This window comes from Heptranchias perlo, chromosome 30 (genome assembly GCF_035084215.1).
Source record: "Heptranchias perlo isolate sHepPer1 chromosome 30, sHepPer1.hap1, whole genome shotgun sequence".
Taxonomy (NCBI): domain Eukaryota; kingdom Metazoa; phylum Chordata; class Chondrichthyes; order Hexanchiformes; family Hexanchidae; genus Heptranchias; species Heptranchias perlo.
In genome coordinates this window covers 26,300,740-26,320,943 of record NC_090354.1, presented here as the reverse complement: position 1 = coordinate 26,320,943, position 20,204 = coordinate 26,300,740, and the positions used below count along the sequence as shown (strand labels likewise).

General features: G+C 42.2%; 1 protein-coding gene across 4 annotated transcripts in view; it reads right to left on the bottom strand.

Annotated features, from left to right (window-relative positions):
* Window positions 1-14,535: 14,535 nt before the first annotated feature.
* LOC137300008 (unconventional myosin-Id) overlaps window positions 14,536-20,204 on the bottom strand; it is a 496,111-nt gene continuing 490,442 nt past the window's right edge. For all 4 annotated transcript variants that reach the window (XM_067969090.1, XM_067969092.1, XM_067969091.1 and 1 more), the window contains one exon: window positions 14,536-19,340. In XM_067969090.1, the coding sequence (XP_067825191.1) occupies window positions 19,184-19,340 (157 nt within the window). In that variant the 3' untranslated portion in view covers window positions 14,536-19,183. The remainder of the gene's footprint in view (window positions 19,341-20,204) is intronic.

Genomic DNA, 20,204 nt, shown 5'->3' with positions numbered 1-20,204 from the left:
TGGTGATAGCAATGTCATGATGGAGATAGCAATATTACAATCGTGATAGCAATGTCATGATGGTGATAGCAATATTACGATAGTGATAGCAATGTCATGATGGTGATAGCAATGTCATGATGGTGATAGCAATGTCACGATGGAGATAGCAATATTACAATGGTGATAGCATTGTCATGATGGTGATAACAATGTCACAATGAATCTAGAAAAGGGAAGGCTGAGGAGTGACCTAATGGAGGTCTTTAAAATTATGTATATTATAATTCTGTATAAAATTAAATATATGAAGGGGTTTGATAGGTTAGACGTAGAGAAGATGTTTCCACTTGTGAGCTAGTCCAATGCTAAGGGCCACAAATATAAGATAATCACTAATAAATCCAATAAAGAATTCAGGAGAAACATCTTTACCCAGAGTGGTTAGAACATGGAACTTTCTACCACATGCAGTAGTTGAGATGAATAACATAGATCCATTTAAGGGGATGTTAGTTAAGTACATGAGGGAGAAAGGAATAGCGAGATATGCAGATAGGGTGAGATGAATTGGGTGGAAGGAGGCTTGTACGGAGCATAAACACTGGAATAGACCAGTTGGGTTAATTGGCCTGTTTCTGTGCTGTAAATTCGATGTAAAACAACAAAATAACTGTTAGGTTAGCATACTTGCAAATGTCCAGGCCCAGGCCCGTTGGCTTTTGTGTTCTTCTAGATTATGTTTAAGGTACAGGGACAGATGCGTTAATGCATCTAAAGCTGTGGGCTTTTTGAGGCATGTAACTATGGAATAGAATCATTGGGGGGCAATTTTAACCTAACAGGCCCGTCAGGAAACTGATGGGATCGGGTGCAATACTGGTTTTACACACCGCCCAATTTTAATCTCCATCGAAGTCAATGTAGAGTAATATTGGGCGGGGTCTAAATCTAGTGTACCACCCGATCCTGTGGGTTTTCCACCCAGTGGGCTAGGTTAAAATTACCCCCTAAATTTACAGCACAGAAAGAGTCCTTTTGGCCCCTTCCAAATATTTATCCATTTCACTTTAATGGATTCTGCTTCCACCATTGTTTCTGGTACAATATTCCTACCGCATTTACAAAAACTCTCCTAACTCTCCCCTTTGTCCCTTTGGTGGTGATCTCAAATTTCTGCCTTCTAGTTGCTGACTCACCGCCCAGTGAAACCAGTTTTTTCAGATTTACCTTATCAAATCCCCCTTTTTAATTTTGAACACCTGTCACATTTCCTCTTAACATTTTCTGCTTTGATGGAAAGAACCCCATTTTCTAGTGTCATGGAAACTATTTTAATCAATGAGTGTTTTCAGTCATTCACAATTGAATCTTTGCTGCATAGCTCCGCTGACTGGGCAGAAGAGGATCAACTTGGTTCATGTTGGTAGCATGCTGCTCTCTGAGCTTTGAAGGCTGTAATAGACTTGAGGACACAATCTAAGCTGATACTATTGTGCAGTAATGAGGAAGTGCTGTATTATCAGAGGTATCATCTTGCAGGTGAGATGAGGCCTAATTTGCCATTCTAAGGTGAATGTAAAAAATCCCATTGAAGAGCAGCAATATTTTTTTGGTCAGTTGTGCTCCATTAATTAACTCCACCAAAAGCAGATGCATTTATTTGCTGTTTTGGGGACTTTGCTGTGCGCAAATTGGTTGCCATGTTTGACTGCACTTGAAAAATAATTCATTGGCTTGAGACATGAAAGACACAATTTAAAGTTAGCTTTTTCCTGGTCCCTATTTATTTCAGTTTCCCCAATTTTTCCCTCTCTGCTCCTGGTGACTCCTGCTGGCGCACGATTGAATGGATTTCTCATCGGGGAATCGCCAAAGGAACTCTGATGAACTTTATTCTCAAACTTTGTGCTTACTTGCACGTATTGTTTACAGTTTGAAACTCCATAGAATGTCATGAATTGTTCCTTTAAAAAAAACATGTTTTGATTGTCGCATTAAGCTTTGCATTGTGTTCAAGGAACTTGTCAAAAGAAAGAATTTCTCGATTGTGAGCCCCCCCAACTTATGTCAAGAAACAAGCTGAGCAGCAACCCTCTCCCCTCTCCCATACACCAAACGCTGTTCCTGATAAATGATTCCAATTACTGCAACCTTGCTTTATCATCGGGTCTTTCTATAATTCATTTCATTGGGTCTAAATCAGTGGTTTGCAATCTATTCCGAGTGGGAGACTCCCTGCCAATGTTGACATACTCCCAGAGACCCCCTGCAATTATAAACACGGCCCAGGGACCCCTCATAATTATTGACACATTCCCGGGACCCCCTGTAATTATTGACACACTCCCAGGCCCTCTGTAATTATTGACACACTCCCAGGCCCTCTGTAATTATTGACACATTCCCGGGACCCCCTGTAATCATTGACACATTCCCGGGACCCCCTGTAATTATTGACACACTCCCAGGACCCCCTGTAATTATTTACACATTCCTGGGACCCCCTATAATTATTAACACACTCCCAGGCCCCCTGTAATTATTGACACATTCCCGGGACCCCCTGTAATTATTGACACATTCCTGGGACCCCCTATAATTATTAACACACTCCCAGGCTCCCTGTAATCATTGACACATTCCCGGGACCCCCTGTAATTATTGACACATTCCCAAGGTCCCCTGTAATTATTAACACACTCCCAGGGCCCCCTGTAATTATTGACACACTCCCAGGCCCTCTGTAATTATTAATACACTCCCAGGCCCCCTGTAATTATTGACACATTCCCGGGACCCCCTGTAATTATTGACACATTCCTGGGACCCCCTATAATTATTAACACACTCCCAGGGCCCCCTGTAATTATTGACACACTCCCAGGCTCCCTGTAATTATTGACACATTCCCGGGACCCCCTATAATTATTGACACACTCCCAGGCTCCCTGTAATCATTGACACATTCCCGGGACCCCCTGTAATTATTGACACATTCCCAGGACCCCCTGTAATTATTGACACACTCCCAGGACCCCCTATAATTATTGACACATTCCCAAGGTCCCCTGTAATTATTGACACACTCCCAGGCCCTCTGTAATTATTGACACGCTCCCAGGGCCCCCCTGTAGTTATTGATACAGTCCCAGGGCCCCCCTGTAGTTATTGACACACTCCCAGAGACCCCCTGTCCTGATTTCTGAAAGACAGTGTCAGCTACCCAAAGGGAAACAGTATTATAATGGCAGAAAATATTATTAGTGTAAAACCCCCAAAAAGAAAATCAGGCTTGTCGCGCAACAAATACAGAAAAGTAGAGACATTTGATGTTGGGTGGAGAGAAATCCAATGATTTTGGAGACTCACGAGAGCTCAGGGTCCCAGGTTGAAACTCCGTTGTCTGATTTTCTGTTGAATGTTTATGATTCCTCTTAAATATGTGTTTTCCTACAGTTTTAATGTACACACAGTGATGGTAAGATGGCCAGGATTATTTGAGTGGTACAAGATACTCCTCGAACAGGCTTTACTGCAGATTTTACAAAGTTACTGTGCTGTGTTGGATAGGTTTCTCCATCTGAAATTGCTTTGCTGAGCAGCCATTCAGTCCCAGGTATGAGAGGATACCAGGTGTGATCAATCTCGAAGGAGAATCCCTGATAGAGCAAGTTTTGAAAAGAATTCCCAATTTGCTCCTCTCCTCTTACGAAATTGCCGATTTGTGTTGGTGAGCACCATCATAGCAACATGGGAACAGGAGCAGGCCCCTCTGTGCCAAGCTTTCTGGTGTGAGCAGTTCTTAAAACCAAATTCAACACTCTCCCAATTGGTGAAAGTCAGTAGTGATGAGAAGTGGCTGATTTATCGTCGCCCTGGTCCAGCGGCACTGAGGCCAATTGTATCACCCATATCGTCACCCCCAGCTAACAGCTAACTTAGCAATAACCGGCAATTGAACAAGGAACTGTGTGATCTGTAAAGTCACACACTGCTTTCACCAACAGTTCCATTCGGAAAGCATTGAAATTGGTTTTAAGAACAGTTCGTACCAGAGAGTTCGGCAAAGAGACGTGAAAATATTCTTCAAAGAAACTAAGATATTTGAATGATGTTACATTTTTATTCTGATGAAGAGATGTTGCTGCAATCCTCAATAAATAATTCCTCTCAATTGATGAACCAATGCGCTGACCCAGTTACATTGCACAAATATTCAGCCACAGGCAGCTGCTGAGAAGCAGAACAGAGGTGGTCAATCATTTAAACAATTCAGGTGAATCATAGTCTTTAGTCAGAACACAGAGGATGTTTCAAAACATCTTGCATAAAAAACAGATTACAGTCCATACGTACGGAATGCTGTTTTCATTATGTTAAAAAAAGACTTGCATTTATATGGTGCCTTTCACGATCTCAGGACGTCCCAAAGCGCTTTACAGCCAATGAAGTACTTTTCAAGTGTCGTCACTGTTGTGATGTAGGAAACGCAGCAGCCAATTTGTACACAGCAAGGTCCCACAAAGAGCAACATGATAATAATCTGTTTTTTATAGTGATGTTGATTGGGGGATAAATAATTGGCCAGGCACCGGGGAGAACTCCCCTGCTCTGCTTCGAAATAATATCATGGGATCTTTCACATCCACCTGAGAGGGTAGACGGGACCTCGGTTTAACATCTCATCTGAAAGACGGTACCTCCGATAGTGCAGCACTCCCTCAGTACTGCACTGAAATGTCAGCCTAGATTTTGTGCTCAAGTCTCCGTTTAAGATATTTAAATAGGCGTATTTCACTTCCACTGTGCTTTTCCAGGAAATGGAAGAACTCAGACTCAGAACCATTGATTCTTATCTGGATGGTTCCCATTGAGGGAAGCAGAGTCCAGGCTGAACATGTCCCTGTGGGAAAACTGGAAGGTGGACTATCTCAGCCCACATTGGCAGGAACCTGGCTGGGAAATGATTAATGTCACAAGGAGACCTAAAGACAGAAAGAAATAACTTTCATTTATATAGCGCTTTATCACAAGGACGGTTGGAATACGATGGGGAGAAAGTGATGCTTCAGTTGTACAGAGCCTTGGTCAGATCCCATCTGGAGTACTACATTCAATTTTGGGCACCAAACCTCAGGAAAGATATATTGGCCTTGGAGGGGGTACAGTGCAGATTCACCAGAATGATACCAGGGTTTAAAGGATTAAATTATGAGGACAGGTTGCATAAACTTGGCTTGTTTTTGCTTGAGTTTAGAAGGTTGAGCGGTCTAATCAAGGTGTTTAAAATGATAAAGGGGTTTGATAGGGTAGAAACGGAGAAACTATTTCTTTGTGGGGGAATCCAGAATCTTAAAAATTCGAGCTAGGCCATTTATGAGTGCAATCAGGAAGCACTTTTTCACACAAAGGGTAATGGAAATCTAGAACATCCTCAGGATGTCTCAAAACACCGTGCAGCGTGTTAATTACTTTTGAATTCCAGTCACCTGTTATTTAGGCAAACGCGGCAGCCCATTTGTACATAGCAAGGTCCCACAAACTGCAAATGAGATGAATAACCAGATAATCTATTTTTGGTGGTGTAGTTTGAGGGACGAATGTAGGACAGGACAAGAGGAGAACCTGCTCTTTCATGTCCACCCACTTGGACAAAAATCACATCAAAATGACATCGCTCCTGGTAATACAGCACTCCCTGAGTACTGCCCTGAAGTGTCAATCTAGATTACATACGCAAGTCGCAGAGTGGGCTTGAACCTGTGACCTTCCGACTTAATGGTCCTACCAATCGAGCCAAACGGATCGGAAGAAAATAAAACAATTAACATTAGATAAAGAACGTCCCATTTTTGTTTAATAATGGAGGAGAATCCAACAACTCGCAGGTGATTGCTGTGGGGACTTCAGTTTTGGGACAAAGTGAGAGCCAGAAAAAGAAACTTTAGTTCTGAGGAAGGCAGGTCAGTCACAGACAGTAAACAGGGCGTGGGGTCCTGTAAATGAGTAAATTAATTGATAAGTTAATTGCTGGGGCACTGATGTAAAGTGTCTTGCTGTGTGTGTAAACTCTGTGCTCTATGGGCTGTTCCCAGGGACGCACACAGAGACGAACATCAACTGCTGCTGGAAGACTATCAACTCGGTCAAAGATACCCTTTGGTCTGCCCGAAACTTGCTGGTCTTCCAGTGCAAAGAGCTGTCCTCGACTGAGTGCTGCAGACTGGTACATTCCAAAGTCCAGGACTACGTGCTCAGGGACGCACTGAGGACGGGTGCGGCCGCTGCAAAGGCTCTGTGGGGAAAGGCAACCATTTAGAGCCTTCCCGCCATTGTATACCGAGGGGCTGCAATTTGGGAAACCCTCCCCCCCGGGCAGAATGTAAAATTCAAATTGATGTAATGTAATGTACCTGTAATGAATCTGTCATATACCCTGTAATGAATCTGTAATCAATAATCTGTATTGACTGTAATGCAACGAGGCACCCCAGAGTGTCATGAACTGTAATTATGTACAATGTGTTCATTGAACTGTACTTGATGTAACCTGCAAATCTGTATTGTGTACGTTTGGAATGTGATATGACAACTGTATTGTATATATTGCTGCAAATTTTATGAATAAAGTATATTTTATGAAAAAAACAGAGTAAGGTGCCCTCATGCAGTCAGAGATGCACAGTCCTTCTCCCACTGTTTGTGTCTACCTGCAGCTGCTGATATGGTGCTGGAGTTTTCCCAACAGGATGCCCCGGCCATTTCAGGAACTGTCTGAAAACTCCCCTGACAGCTGCTAATATAGAATAATGAATGGAATAAAGAAGAAGCAAAGTATGTTCTTCATCGTTGCTATGGGGATATGCAAATATGTTCCCTTTTTATTTATCTGCATTTTTATTTCTTCTGTTTTTGCTCACCCAGCCTGGCAGCGCGGGCGTAAAATCTATTCTCAGGCTACCAGGAGGTGCAGAGACTGCCCAGTCACTCCCCTTGTATTTTCCCTCTTTCCGGCTGGGAGATGCTCGTGACGCCCACTTTCTGCTCGATGCAGCTCAGGTTGGGAACTGATTTTTTTTTAAGGGTCCTGTTCTCATTTAATGTTTTCCCCTATTCCTATAAACTTTAAAGTTTGTTAATTTAAGAAATATCCCTCATTAAAAGTCAATAAAACCCAACATGGGGCTCGGAAATTGGAATAACAAAATAGCAAAAAATAAAAACAATTGTCATGGCTGTTGGACAAAATGGAAACAGATGCTTCTGTCAGATTAGGGACAACTTTTGTTTGTGTGGATTTGTTTTTTCCTCCATTTTTCCCTCTCCAGCTGTGCTTCCTACATTCAGACAATCCTCTCAACAACAACAACTTCCATTTATACAGTGCATTTAATGTAGTAAAACGTCCCAAGGCACCTCACAGGAGTGTAATCAGACAAAAAAATTGACACGGAGCCATTAGGACAGATGACCAAAAGCTTGGTCAAAGAGATAGGTTTTAAAGAGGGTCGTAAAGGAGACGAGAGAGAGGCGGGGAGATTTAGGGAGGGAATTCCAGAGTGCAGGGCCCAGACAGCTGAAGGCACGGCCGCCAATGCTGGGGTGAAGGAAGTAGGCGGTGGGCAAGAGGCCAGAATTGGAGGAGCGCTGAGATCTTGGAGGATTGTAGGGCTGGAGGAGGCCTATTCGGTATACTATCAAACTCTGGGATTTGAACCTAGAGCTCTTAGTCTATTCCCCAACACAAGAATGTGTAGGTTGTCAATGGGAACTGGGCTTATTTCAAGTATTTAAAGTCAAATCATGTAATCATTTATTAAGGCAGCTATATTAGCATTAGATAGAGAAGTACCAGGCTGTAACGTACGCAGAGTCTTATCTATGTAAACAAAATACAGGGTTGCTAAACAAATAAAAAACAATCAGTAAACTGAAGCTCCCATTGTTTTTGATTCCCCTCCATTGACACATTATGGAAATGCTCAGACTTTGCTTGTGAAAAATAAGAATGTGGTACCTCTTATTTGCATCACTTTTTATGGCTGCCCCTTTCCTGGTCCCCCTATTTATGCACTACCCCAGCCAAGAGACAGCTATCTATCTGGTATTAGATGCTAGGGGGTGCATGAGAGCGGAGTGAGGTGACTCTCCTGGGACAGCACCTGGCTTCGATGTGGCTGTTCCACAGATTGGCACCGCTGTGATTGGTAGCTCACTGCTTTGGTGTTCCAGTGGGGATCAGGCGGGAAAGTGGAGTTGAGGTCGAAGATCAGCCATGATCTTATTGAATGGCGGAGTAGGCTCGAGGGACCCTTTGGCCTACTCCTGCTCCTATTTTTTATGTTCTTATGTAGTGTATAGTGCCAGTGTGCTGCCCCAGATTTTCAATGACTTTTTAATGTCTGTTGTATATCTAATGTTTTTAAAATAAACTATTACGTGCCTGTGTGAGGTTTCACATCTAGGGTTTCCAATCCTCCATGAGTCTCCAGGAATTAAAGTTAATCTCCTGGACTCTGCTGCGACCAAGCTGGGAGAAAAATCATGAGGCGTTAAAAAAAAACGGGTGGAGGCTCGCAATCGGGGGGGAGAGACTCGCAGTCTGGGGGAGGTGGGGGGAACGCTCACAATCTGGGAGGGGGCTCGCAATCGGGGGGGGGGCTCACGATTGGTGGGTGGCTCGCAATCGGGGGGGAGCTCACATTCAGGAGTGGGGAGGAGGCTCGCGATCGGCAGTGGGGAGGAGGCTCGTGATCGGGAGTTGGGAGGAGGCTTGCGATCCGGGGGTGGGAGGAGGCCGGCAATCGGGGCCGGGTAGGGGGGGGAGCAGAAGGCTCCGAGCACAGATTGGGGCTGGAGGAGGCCAACGGCTTCCTTGTGAGACCTGCTCCTCCTGGTACAACAAGTAGTGCTAAAAGCGCAGATCTCCCCCTCACTTCCAGTTAAATTTAAATTGTGGCATCGATAATGTCATCAGGCCGCGGCTTTGGGATGTTAATGCCCGCCTTTTGCAGAAGCTTTGTCAATGGCCTGATTTCTATATGTTAACATTTAAAGTGGTGGGAATGGGGTCGGATTGGGGTCAGGTTGCTCATTCCTGATATTTTAACCCCCACCCTCGATAACAACAACTTGCATTTATATAGCGCCTTTAACGTAGGAAAACATCCCAAGGTGCTGCACAGAAGTGTAATCAGACAAAAACTGACACCCAGCCAAAGAAGGAGATATAAGCAGGGGTGATTCCTAAAGCTTGGTCAAACAGGTAGGTTTTAAGGAAGAAAGAGAGACGGAGAGGAGGAGGATTTAGGGAGGGAATTCCAGAGCGTAGGGCCTAGACGGCTGAAGGCACAGCCACCAATGGTGGAGTAGCAGATGTGTAAGAGTTCTGAGTTGGAGGAATAATGAGATCCCGGAGGATTGTAGGGCTAGAGGAGATTGCAGAGATAGTGAGGAGCGAGTCCATGGAGGGATTTGAACACAAAAATGAGAATTTCAAAATTTGAGGCATTGGTAGACAGGAAATTAACATAGGCCCAGCAATGGGAGGCACACACAAACCTACAGACAGACTTCTGACTGTGGGTAATGCTTGGTCTTGTTCCACAACCCTACAATGACTTGTCTGAGATGAAGAACTAACTTAAAGAGAGAACCGCAGGATGTGATGGGAATGGCTAAAACCTTCTTGGAATTCTAATTTTCTTCTAAGGCACTGGTTAGAGAACTAAATGAAATAACATGTCCAGTAACTCGACTGCATGAATCCCTCAGTAACAGAGGCTCTTTAAAGGCCATGGAAATGGGAAGTGTGCTGCAAGTGGTGAATAATTAAATTCTGTAAGAGATAACTCCCCAGACTTGTCCCCATTCACTTTATATTCATAACAGTGGATCAAAAACTCATTTAAATTATTCAATAAACATGGAAACTCTCTAATGGGATCAACGGCAAAAAGTATGATGTTAGTCATTATAAAACCTGACCTCATGGCAGTTAACAGTACTGTAACTGTTGTTGTGGTCCATTGAAATGGCCTCAGAGAGCATGTTACAACAGATGGTTGATTAGAAGGTGTGGGATACGTTTATGCATTTCCCCTCCCCAAACAGAGCATTGGAGCCTGGTCTCTTGCACATCTCACCCCACCCTTTGCCCCACTATTGGTGACCATGCCTTCAGGTGCTCTGGAATTCCCCCCTAAACCTCTCCACCTCCCTCTTGTCCTTTAAGACCCTTCTTAAAACCTATCTCTTTCACCAACTTTTTGGTCACCCCTCCTAATATCTCTTCCTTAGCTCAATGTCTATTTTTTGATTACGATCCTGTGAAGTGATTTGGAATATTTTTCTACAATAAATGCAAGCTGTTTAACTGTCCCAGTTTTAATCCATTGTGACAGCTAAGGCAAAAATTAAGAATTAAACTTTGTTGCCCAAGTAACATTAAAGGAGGATAAAGAATTGCCTGGTTCCTTTTTTAGCTACCATTCTTCCCTCTTCACCTCACCAAGTAAGGAGGCAACTTCATTCTAGGCCTCTACCAAAATTGTTCTGTGACTATTACAGAGTGTGTGTGTAAGAGTAGACTAGCTGACTAGTTACCTGTTACGTAAATGGTTTACCCAGTCAATATCAGGAGCTGGGGAATACTTATGAACACAATAAGAAGTTCAGAATCTGTGCTATTGGACTGAGCTGTCCAGTTGCATTGAAGAGGTGAGAGGTGACACTCAACTGGAGAGGAGAGCTTTCAAGTGAAAGTTTTTAATCAGTTGTTTTCTTTAAATTTATTCATAAAAGAGAAGCAATAGATTTTCTATTATTTGAATTTCTGCAATAACAATGTATTGTAAAAGCAACAGTAGATTGTGTCAGAGCTTTTGAAATGTTATGGACTCCTTTTCAACAAATCAATCCATGAAGAAAATGGAAAATCCGTTTGATGAGATGCCATTTTCTTACCCCTAATGGCTTAATTAATACATTGCATTGTGGAGCATTCAATTGTTGTCATGGTTACAGACCAGTGGGATGTGTTCCAGCGTCTTTACATTACATATACATTTTTGAAGACGTAATAATCCTAATTGACATTTTACATTGGCCAGTGACACAGTACAATTGGTGTGAGGCTATCACTATAGTGTAGATATTCCTGTACATTTCCCTAAGAAAGCAACTGAACCCTAACCACTGAGGTGTAACCCTTTACTGCAATAATTCCTTTCTCAGTACATTATTTTAATCTTCCTTTCAGTCACTTTGCCAAACTTGTGCTGACGGTGTGCACCAGCAAGTGGACTGAAGTCACCTAAATATGTTCCATTTAGGACCCTTAATAGCTAACAAAGAAGGGAAATCCTTTCTCTCTTCTGGCAGAAATAAGACAAAAGGTGTCATGCAAAATATTAACTTTCCTTTCTCTTTCAGACGTTGATTCTAATTTTCTTTCTCTTTTGCGGCTGGAATTTATTAAAAACCCAGGGCTCTGAGGTAAATGATTTTTAACACACTAAAATACCCTGTCCTCCTAAAGCTCTTCATTTTTAAGCTCTTTCTCCATCATTCCTAGGATGTTGTTGGCATCTGCATCAGCACATGAATCACCAACATTTAAAAAAATTACACCATTATAACACCAAGAGTGCAAGCTGTTTTCAGGCTTCTGCCAATATTGCACTTGGATTGGCTACTAGTAGGTACAGGAATAACTTACTGTCCAATATTCTTCCTTCTTATTTTGTAGGGAATATGCCAGGATTCCATCAAAAGTATAACAGAAGATGTCATGAAATGAGATAAGCCCATTTAGCTCATCAAGTCCTTTCCTTCACAGACTCTGTACAATGTACCTTGCAGTTTGTCCCACCCATTTAATCCAAGGAATCTTACAACACCAGGTTATAGTCCAACAGTTTTATTTGAAAATCACAAGCTTTCGGAGCTTTCCTCCTTCGTCAGGTGTTGTAAGATTCCTTACATTTGTCCACCCCAGTCCATCACCGGCATCTCCACACCATTTAATCGACTGAGGGGAACTTCCAATAATAATTCACTGATCACTGAAGAAAAACTTCAGAATTTACATTCATCCTCGTCAGACCAGACCTGCCGGGAGATGGATTGTGGGGCGGAAGAGGTAAGTTTTAAAATTAAATTTTAGGTTTCCTTTTGGGCCCGGAGGAGAAGGAATGCTTGTCCAGGCCTCATGAGGTAGCCTCGGGCCTCCCTTGCCCCGGGATCTCCCTCCCACCCCTCACCTGACTGCCGGGGACCGATCCTACTGGTCACCGGCTACGGCCTCCTGCCGCCGAGCTCCTGCTCCCGCCCACCGGCCTGGTAGTGGATTTGGCTGGGACTCCAGGAAGATTTATTGAAATGAGGCCCGGCCATTAAGGTCAGCTGGGTCTCCACGTCCCCCACTCCCAGGGTTCACCACCCACTTCAGGGCTCACACGCACCGTACCCTCCTCTCTCTCGCCCCCCCCTCCCCCTTTAAAATCGGGGCTTATGTTTTAATATTTCTTTTGTGATTTCGTAGCTGGCAAGCACTGTAGGGCCTATAAAATCTGATTACTACTCTGACTGGGCTGGTTAATTGGAATACACATTTCTGGCTCTATGTAAATAAAGCATCCGGGTTCCTTTTCTTCTTCATGTCATTAATTATATTCAAAGAAATATGTAGACAGGAATCAGACAAGTAGACTGGAAGTTGTAATGTCCTTTAATTCAGCAGGTGTGAGAAGGCTCAAAGTTCACCCAGGTGATATAAATAATTGATATAGATCGCCACAGATTTATAATCGATTTCATGTCCTATTGTTCCAGCCTTTAAAGGAGCCCCAGCTGTGATGGGTTTCTCATTGGGGGTCAGGGGGCTCCTGGTTGTCAGACAAAGAGCTGAGTTTGATCCCGAGAGTGGGCGCAGGGCTGTAAACAGGTTCTGGGAGCATTACTTTGGTGCCATCTGTAGCCAGAAGCTGTCTGTTCTAGGTATTAGTTGTGGCGAGCTTTTCCCCGATTCTGAATTCCCTTTATCGCTGTATGGGTGGCAGAAAATGGATGACTCCATGAGGTTGTCTTTCCTACATCACTGAGTCAAGTTGTTTAAAGTACTGTTAAAATATTCTTAACTTTTACTATTTTGAAAGAGGAACTGGAAGATTACATGAAGTATTACAATTGAGTGAAATCTGAATGTTTGCTCTTTAATTACAAAAAAACTACAGCACAGAAACAGGCCATTCGGCCCAGATGGTCTATGCTGGCATTTATGGTCGACATGAGCCTCCTCACTCCCTACTTCATCTAACCCTATCAGCATACCAATAATTACTTATTTAATTTTACTTCTTAATAAACCCAATTTGTGGTTTATAGCCTGAGATATGCAGTCTGTCAGAGTTTTATTTGTCCATCAGTTGGAGAGACTGGGGGGGTGATTTTAATTCCCAAGAATGGGTGGGGTGGCGGCAGGTGGGAGTTGAAAATAGTTGTTTTTTGGGTCGTGACCACAACCTGGCTTTATTTCCGGGTTTACAGAAGAAACAACTGTTTTCAACTCCTACCCGCCCCCAACCTGCCCGTTCTTGGGGTTTAAAATCACCCCCGCAGGAGAGCATGAAGCATCTCACAATATTTACAGTGATCTTATCAGCAGCATAAGGGGTGTATTGCTCACCCCAGGAATGCTACACTAACAATACATTGTGTTTAAGGTCATGTTCCAGTTTGTAGGAAGTGAGGGGCACAAGAAAAAGTATCTGATGAGAGCCCAAATTGTAACTTCTTTTCCCTGAACAGCTTTTTGTTTTTTTTTTATATAAGGCCCAAGTCTATCCAAGACTTGAACACCGCTCCGACTTGTGGATGAGTTCTGACACCTTTCATCCATTTCTGGACAAGACACAAGAAAGCTCGTCACCTGCTAGGCGAGTCCTCTCTCTCTGTCGTAACCTTTCATGTGCCTCATTATTTTACTGTTACTAACATGGTCAGTGCTGTCTGAAGTTTCCTTCCTTGTTTTCTGTGTGCCAGAAATAAGCCACCTTACATACTCTTCCTCCTCGATACACCACCTCACTACTCTTTCCTAGGATCTCAACAGTTTGGAATTTTTTATCTCTTAGTCTTACCTCCCTCCCGCAATCTACATGTTCTTTAAACCGAAGCACAGCATCACTTTCCTCTACTTCTCAATATACGTCATCTTCTCTCCTATCTTTCCCCGACCTTGGGGGTGTCCTTGGCTCTTCACTTTGATTTCCCAATTTTAAAAAACCCTCTAATCCAAGTCCCAACCAGATGTTTATCCAGCTGTTTTTTGAAGGGCTAATATTGAGGCTTCACCGTGTGGGGAATTACAGAGGAGAATTCATCTGATTCATGTTGCATCCAGTGTAAATGATTAAAATTTGATACGTGGCACAGATGCATTTAAACTGCAAAAACTGTAAAAAAAAATTCAACACACGACAAAGAATTCTTAGGAATGCTTTTAATTAATGAAAGCACTAACATTTTTTCCTAGTTTGGAACATATCAAGCACTTATGAAAATAAAGTAATTTATTGTATATTCTATCAAGGCAATGACTGGACAAAACATATCAGAAAGTCAACTAATTTACAAATTAAAAAATGTATATCAAATAAAATTCCACCATAACCTTTGATTTAAGCAAAAAAAGATAAAACTTTAGTTTACAAAAAAGTTGCATTCCTGATATTTAAGTAGCAAGTATCCATGTTTCATGGTTAATTTGAATTCTGTATATTAAATTTCTAAATATAAAGCTGATTTATACATGATACAATAGTGATTAAATACATCATTTTATTACAATTGGCAATATCTAAGACAAGGTGCAAGTGTTCCAATGACCTGAATTCCAGGGTATTTAGGCACTTTGATGTGTAATGTTATGTTGCTGGCACATTTTGTTTCACTTCTGGTCTTCATTCACCTCCTACTGCCCCCCCCACCTCCTCCCGCATAGATTTGCTCAGGGAAAATTAGGTGTCCCAATACAAGACCAACACACTCAAATATCTGATACATCATCAAAGTTGGTCTCTTGTCACTTGACAGTGGTGGGGATTGGGGTGGCAAGAGACAAAATACTGGAGTATTTACCCTCCTTGTAGCCAGTGACATTGTGCATTGCCCATGACGCCATAACAGGTGTAGTTTAGAGCTCTCTCTCAACTGTTTCAGTTCCTGCACCTTAACTCCAAAATTAGAATGATATTGCCATTGCCCGTGTCAGTCACCCTTATGGCCTCTGGGTGAAATGAACAAATTGGTGTTAAAGTGTGTGCAGGCTTGGAAACTCGACTGCAGGTTGCAGAGGTGAAAGAAGGTCAGTTTTACTCAAGTCCATTAACCTTTTTTAATTCAATGGTCATATTTGACAAAGAGCAACTCTATCGAAATGAGGCAACTGAAAAACGCTGGCAGTAAGAAATCATCTGTCTAGTGTCTTGACCAAACAGGAATGCACAATATCCCATCAACCATGAGCTCTGAAGGTTAAAAATATCCTTCTGAGGTTTGAAAAAGAATTGACCATTCAACACAACATTACAGATTACTGAAGATGCATCAAGCATTTTTAGTGCAAGCTAAATAAATAATAATCAAGGACTGACCGATAACAAGCTGGTGTCACGGTGTGCAGTATATGTGTATACTTTTGGTCATTAATTCTTTCATTGAAATACAGCCGAGCATTAATTAGTAGCACTGCTTACTGATTTGCCAGGATTAGTCTGCGCACGGACAGGAAGTAAAATCCATGATCTCCTCTCCACCCATTCTTTCCAAAAATAGTACATTTAAGAAGGCTATTGATGAGAGTGAATCTTCTGTGTGATTCTCTTAATGGGACAGGTAAAATAGCTCTCTATTGTTACAGGATAGTATGTGGCTGATTTATATCCAGTGTCAATTATATGGTATCTACATCTGTTTACAGATCTAGACATCGAATTCCCACAAAAGTTCCTATTCTTGTAAAAGCCTTTTGATAGTACAGCTGAGTCCACTTAAGTGAACATTGTTGCTAAAAGGAATGGCAATTTTTATATATGGGTATATATAACCACATCATCTGAAGAACAGTAAAACTTTTATTTATTTAAAAATTATAATGGAAGGCACTCTCTGCCCAGCTGGTCCCGCAGGGTCACTGACTGGTTTAGATAGGGTTGCAGATTGGACAATAAGCCTATTGCATCTGTCACAGTAGCACTTGGTGAGCGACCACACGGTCAAGCTGTAGCAAGTGAGAAGTTGCAACTTCAGTCTATCCAGCTTCACAATAATTTGAATAATGTAGAGAAAAATAGTAATGACAGGAAATTGATCTCATTGAGGGCTTTACATTGGCCTGCAGGAGGGAAGTGGTTTAAAATGCTGAGATGAAATTTCAATAGCAATCACATTTACCATTTTTTAAAACAGTAAAGAGTCAGTCTGACCTTCTACTACTGTGTACAATTTCCTTTCTGCACTAGTTGTTATGGCTCTATCATCTATTAAAGGACTACATTTGTGTTATGTGGACTGCAAGATTACAGAAAGAGTGAAGGAACATGCATTTGTATAGGGCCCTTCACATCTCGGCAAACAGGGCAGCCAATTTGCACACAAGGTCCCACAAACAGCAATGAGATGAATGACCAGTTAATCTGTTTTATGGTGCCATTAGGTGAAGAACTACTATTGGGCAGATTACCAGGAGAACCCCCCTGCTCTTCTTCGAATCTTTTATGTTCACCTGAGAGGGCAGAAAGGCTTCCGATTAATGTCTCGTTTGAAAGAAAGCCCCTCTGACAATGCAGCACTCCCTCAGTACTGCAATGAAGTATCGGCCTAGAAATACATACTTCAGCCCTGGAGTTGGACTTGAACACACAACCTTCTGATTCAGAGGTGAGGGTGCTACCACAGCCAAGGCTGACACTACAGGAGTTTATGCCCAAATTTTACAGCCAACTGTTCGACTGGAAATGCACAACAGGTCAATCAACATCCGAGAGGAGCAAGATAGGTTCATTCCTTGGTTGTGATCCTTCATCAGAATTCTCTTGTGAAATGTTAACCTATCTGTCACTTTCAGTGATTGACCTGCACTGCAGCTGTTTATCTTCCACCTGCTGTATGAATTTTTAATTCAACAATTTTCCAGATTGAAGTGAGATCCAAATATTAACTACATTAAACACTTTTGCCTGGAATTTCTGCGGAGGTTCTTCCGATCTTGAGTCGTAACTTTGGCGGGAAACTCTTGGAGAAACGGCTGATCACGTCATTTCTCTGGAGGTTTCCGCCAATCTTTTGGCCAGAGACCGGGAACCCCGCAGAAATTCGACCCCCTTGGTGTTTACCTGCCTTGCAGTATTCCACAATCAAGAAACTGTGCAAAAGAAAAATAATCACCTGTTATTTCACAGTGAACTTCTGATATGTGGTTACAGTTTTGTGGAAAATTATTCACTTCACAGGAGTCAACTGTACCAACAAACCATAGCCCTGAATTGAAATCTACCTTCCACAATTTAAAATATCCCTTTGTATTGTATTGCAGATGAACACCAGCCTGATATATAATCTATATTAGTCCTGCCTTATCTTTGGCAAAGACCAATGGAAATACAGTACTGAGAAATGCGGACCCACTGCACAAGATAAGTTCACGTTGCACCATGAGGGCTTGTGCTGAAATAGGACTGCATGAATATAAATCTGCCACTCAGTGCCACTGGGTGAATGCAGCTTTCAGTCCTCCTGTGCTCCTGATTGCCTTCTTGTCAAGTAGGGAGGCAGTGAATGGGCTGCGTCTCCCAGTTGGGAGGGAGGGGGTACAGAGGACATTGGGACAAACATTTAGTCTTGGCTGGCCAGTCCCGAGTGCCACCTTGGAGCCAGCTACAGGTGGCACTGACTGCAGCCTGGGACCAGGCCGTGTTCCCACCCACTCAGCTGCTCAGGCAAAGGAAGGCAAAATAAAATACAGGAAAAAGCTGTCTCCCTCAAAAAAAAACTCTCAAAGAAGATTTAAATAATATAGTGTCAAAACTTGTGAGGTGCTATATGATTTACAAATTTCTGGTTTTGAACCTTTTATGCAAGAAAAGTTGACACAGTCTCACTTCCTCAGCAAGCAGGAAGCGATACTGTTACCAGAAGCTGTGTTGAAGTCCCCAGCACATTCACCAACATCTTATCTGAAAAAGCCAATACGGCAGTTTGAAAGTATGTGGGAGGAGGGGACGCAAGTGGGAGGTGTGATAAAACGAAGAAAGGTTAGAAATTTGGTCCAATTTATGTTCATTGTCCAATGTCACACAGCAAGACTGACACTGTACAACCTCTTTAAAACTAGATTCAAAAAATGGAAAATACTTTGCAACTTAAAGTTTTTGCTTCTTTAACAGATGCCAGACAGAGCCGAAAGGCCACATAGCTTTTGTTTAAAAAACTGTACAGTGGCCTCAGGTTTTATAGTGACCATATCTTTTGGTCATGCAGCACAAGTGCTGGGAAATGAACAGTTTGATTCTACCTTTAGACGACAGTCTCAGTCTAACCAAATATCCCAAACGCAGTAAGATTAGCAGAAGTTTGGACCTATCTGGATGCATTACTAAACGGACACATGAAGCCAGAATATTGCCACAAGGTCTATTGCTCTTTCTATAATGGGACATTGAGCGTACAAATTTAGAATCATTCATCATTTTTATACGGTAGAATCAAGCTCTTTATCTTTCCATTATTAAAATAGGGTTTACATTTTTTTTAAATAAAAAAAAATAAATATTGAGTGCAAAAGTCCATAACCCTGAAAAACTAGAGGCTGCTGTACATGATCGTCATATTTAAAGAGACCCTGGAATCACGGATGAGGTAAAACTCATGATAGGGAAAGAAAGACAAAGCCAATTTCAGTTGGTAGAGGTTATAGAATGTCACAAGGAACATTAAATACAACAAAGAGGATAATGCAAGTCAGATAGAAGAGGTGTGACTACTGGAGAGCATTATTTCTGCACTATGAGTGTTTATAATGTTTAATGTGGCCCAGTCCTGGCCTTTTTCCCATCATTAATGTTGCCGACTTCTGAGTGGAATAACTTTGAATGGCATTCTGGCTTTGAATCAGATGAAACTAGGAAAGGCCCAGGCTTTGCTAGTTTCCAGGCCAGGAAAGGACAAATCCTGAGCGTGTCTTGGTGAAGTCAGGCTGCGACTGGTTAATCTTGGTCTCCACGATGATGGTGTACTTCCTCCCGTGCATGGAGCATTGAACAGGGTCACATGCCTTCACTTGAAAGTGCCTCTTCTCACTAGAAACAGGAAATAAATTTTAAAAACCATTTAATCAAAGTGGCTGTTTCAAACGGTTTCAAGACAACTCTCGAACTTTTGGATAAAGGGCAAACGTTACCCTTAGTGTCCAGACATTTGTGCTGTTCAAAATGTACAGTAATGACCAAGCAAAAGGGAAAATTGAGAACCATCAGTGTTCTTTGATTGTCTTGTTTGTAAATCGAGTCAGAGCCAAAGCTTGTACAACCCTTTTGAGAGCCACACTTACACTTTTTAGCACCTAGTGAGGTTCTCTCAACGTCAACCCCACAGGGATAAGTATTCAGTCCCACACCCAGCTGAGCAAGTTGGCAACTTTTCAGGATTCGTGGCTGTTGTCCTAAACAGCAAAATTCTCTATACATCTTTAAAGGCTATAGTTTTGGTTTTGATTAGGGATAGCAACAGATACAAATTTCCAGCACAATTTCTAAGACACACAACCACACTGTCCAGATGGTGAAGCTTTTACTCTTTGTCTGTCTGAGTTTTTTTTAATTGTACAGACATTAGGACAAACAGATAAGCAAAGTACTTTTAAAGTTATCAGCAGCAAATAAATGGAATCTGCTTTGAATCATTGCAGTCTTGCAATGCAGTGTGAGATAGTCCCTCAGGGATTAATTAATTAGACAAATTTTTTGCTGAAAAGCTTGAAATCCTGTTATAAAATGGTGCCTGACAATAGCACTTTGGGACTTTGGTCGCCTCAGGGCAAGAGAGAGATTGGTTTCTAGTACGGTTTTGAGGCAAGACTTAGACAGTGTTGCCTGGGCACATCTGACACGTGTAGGTCATTTTCACAATTATTTAGCTTTGACACCATTTAATATTCAATTCTG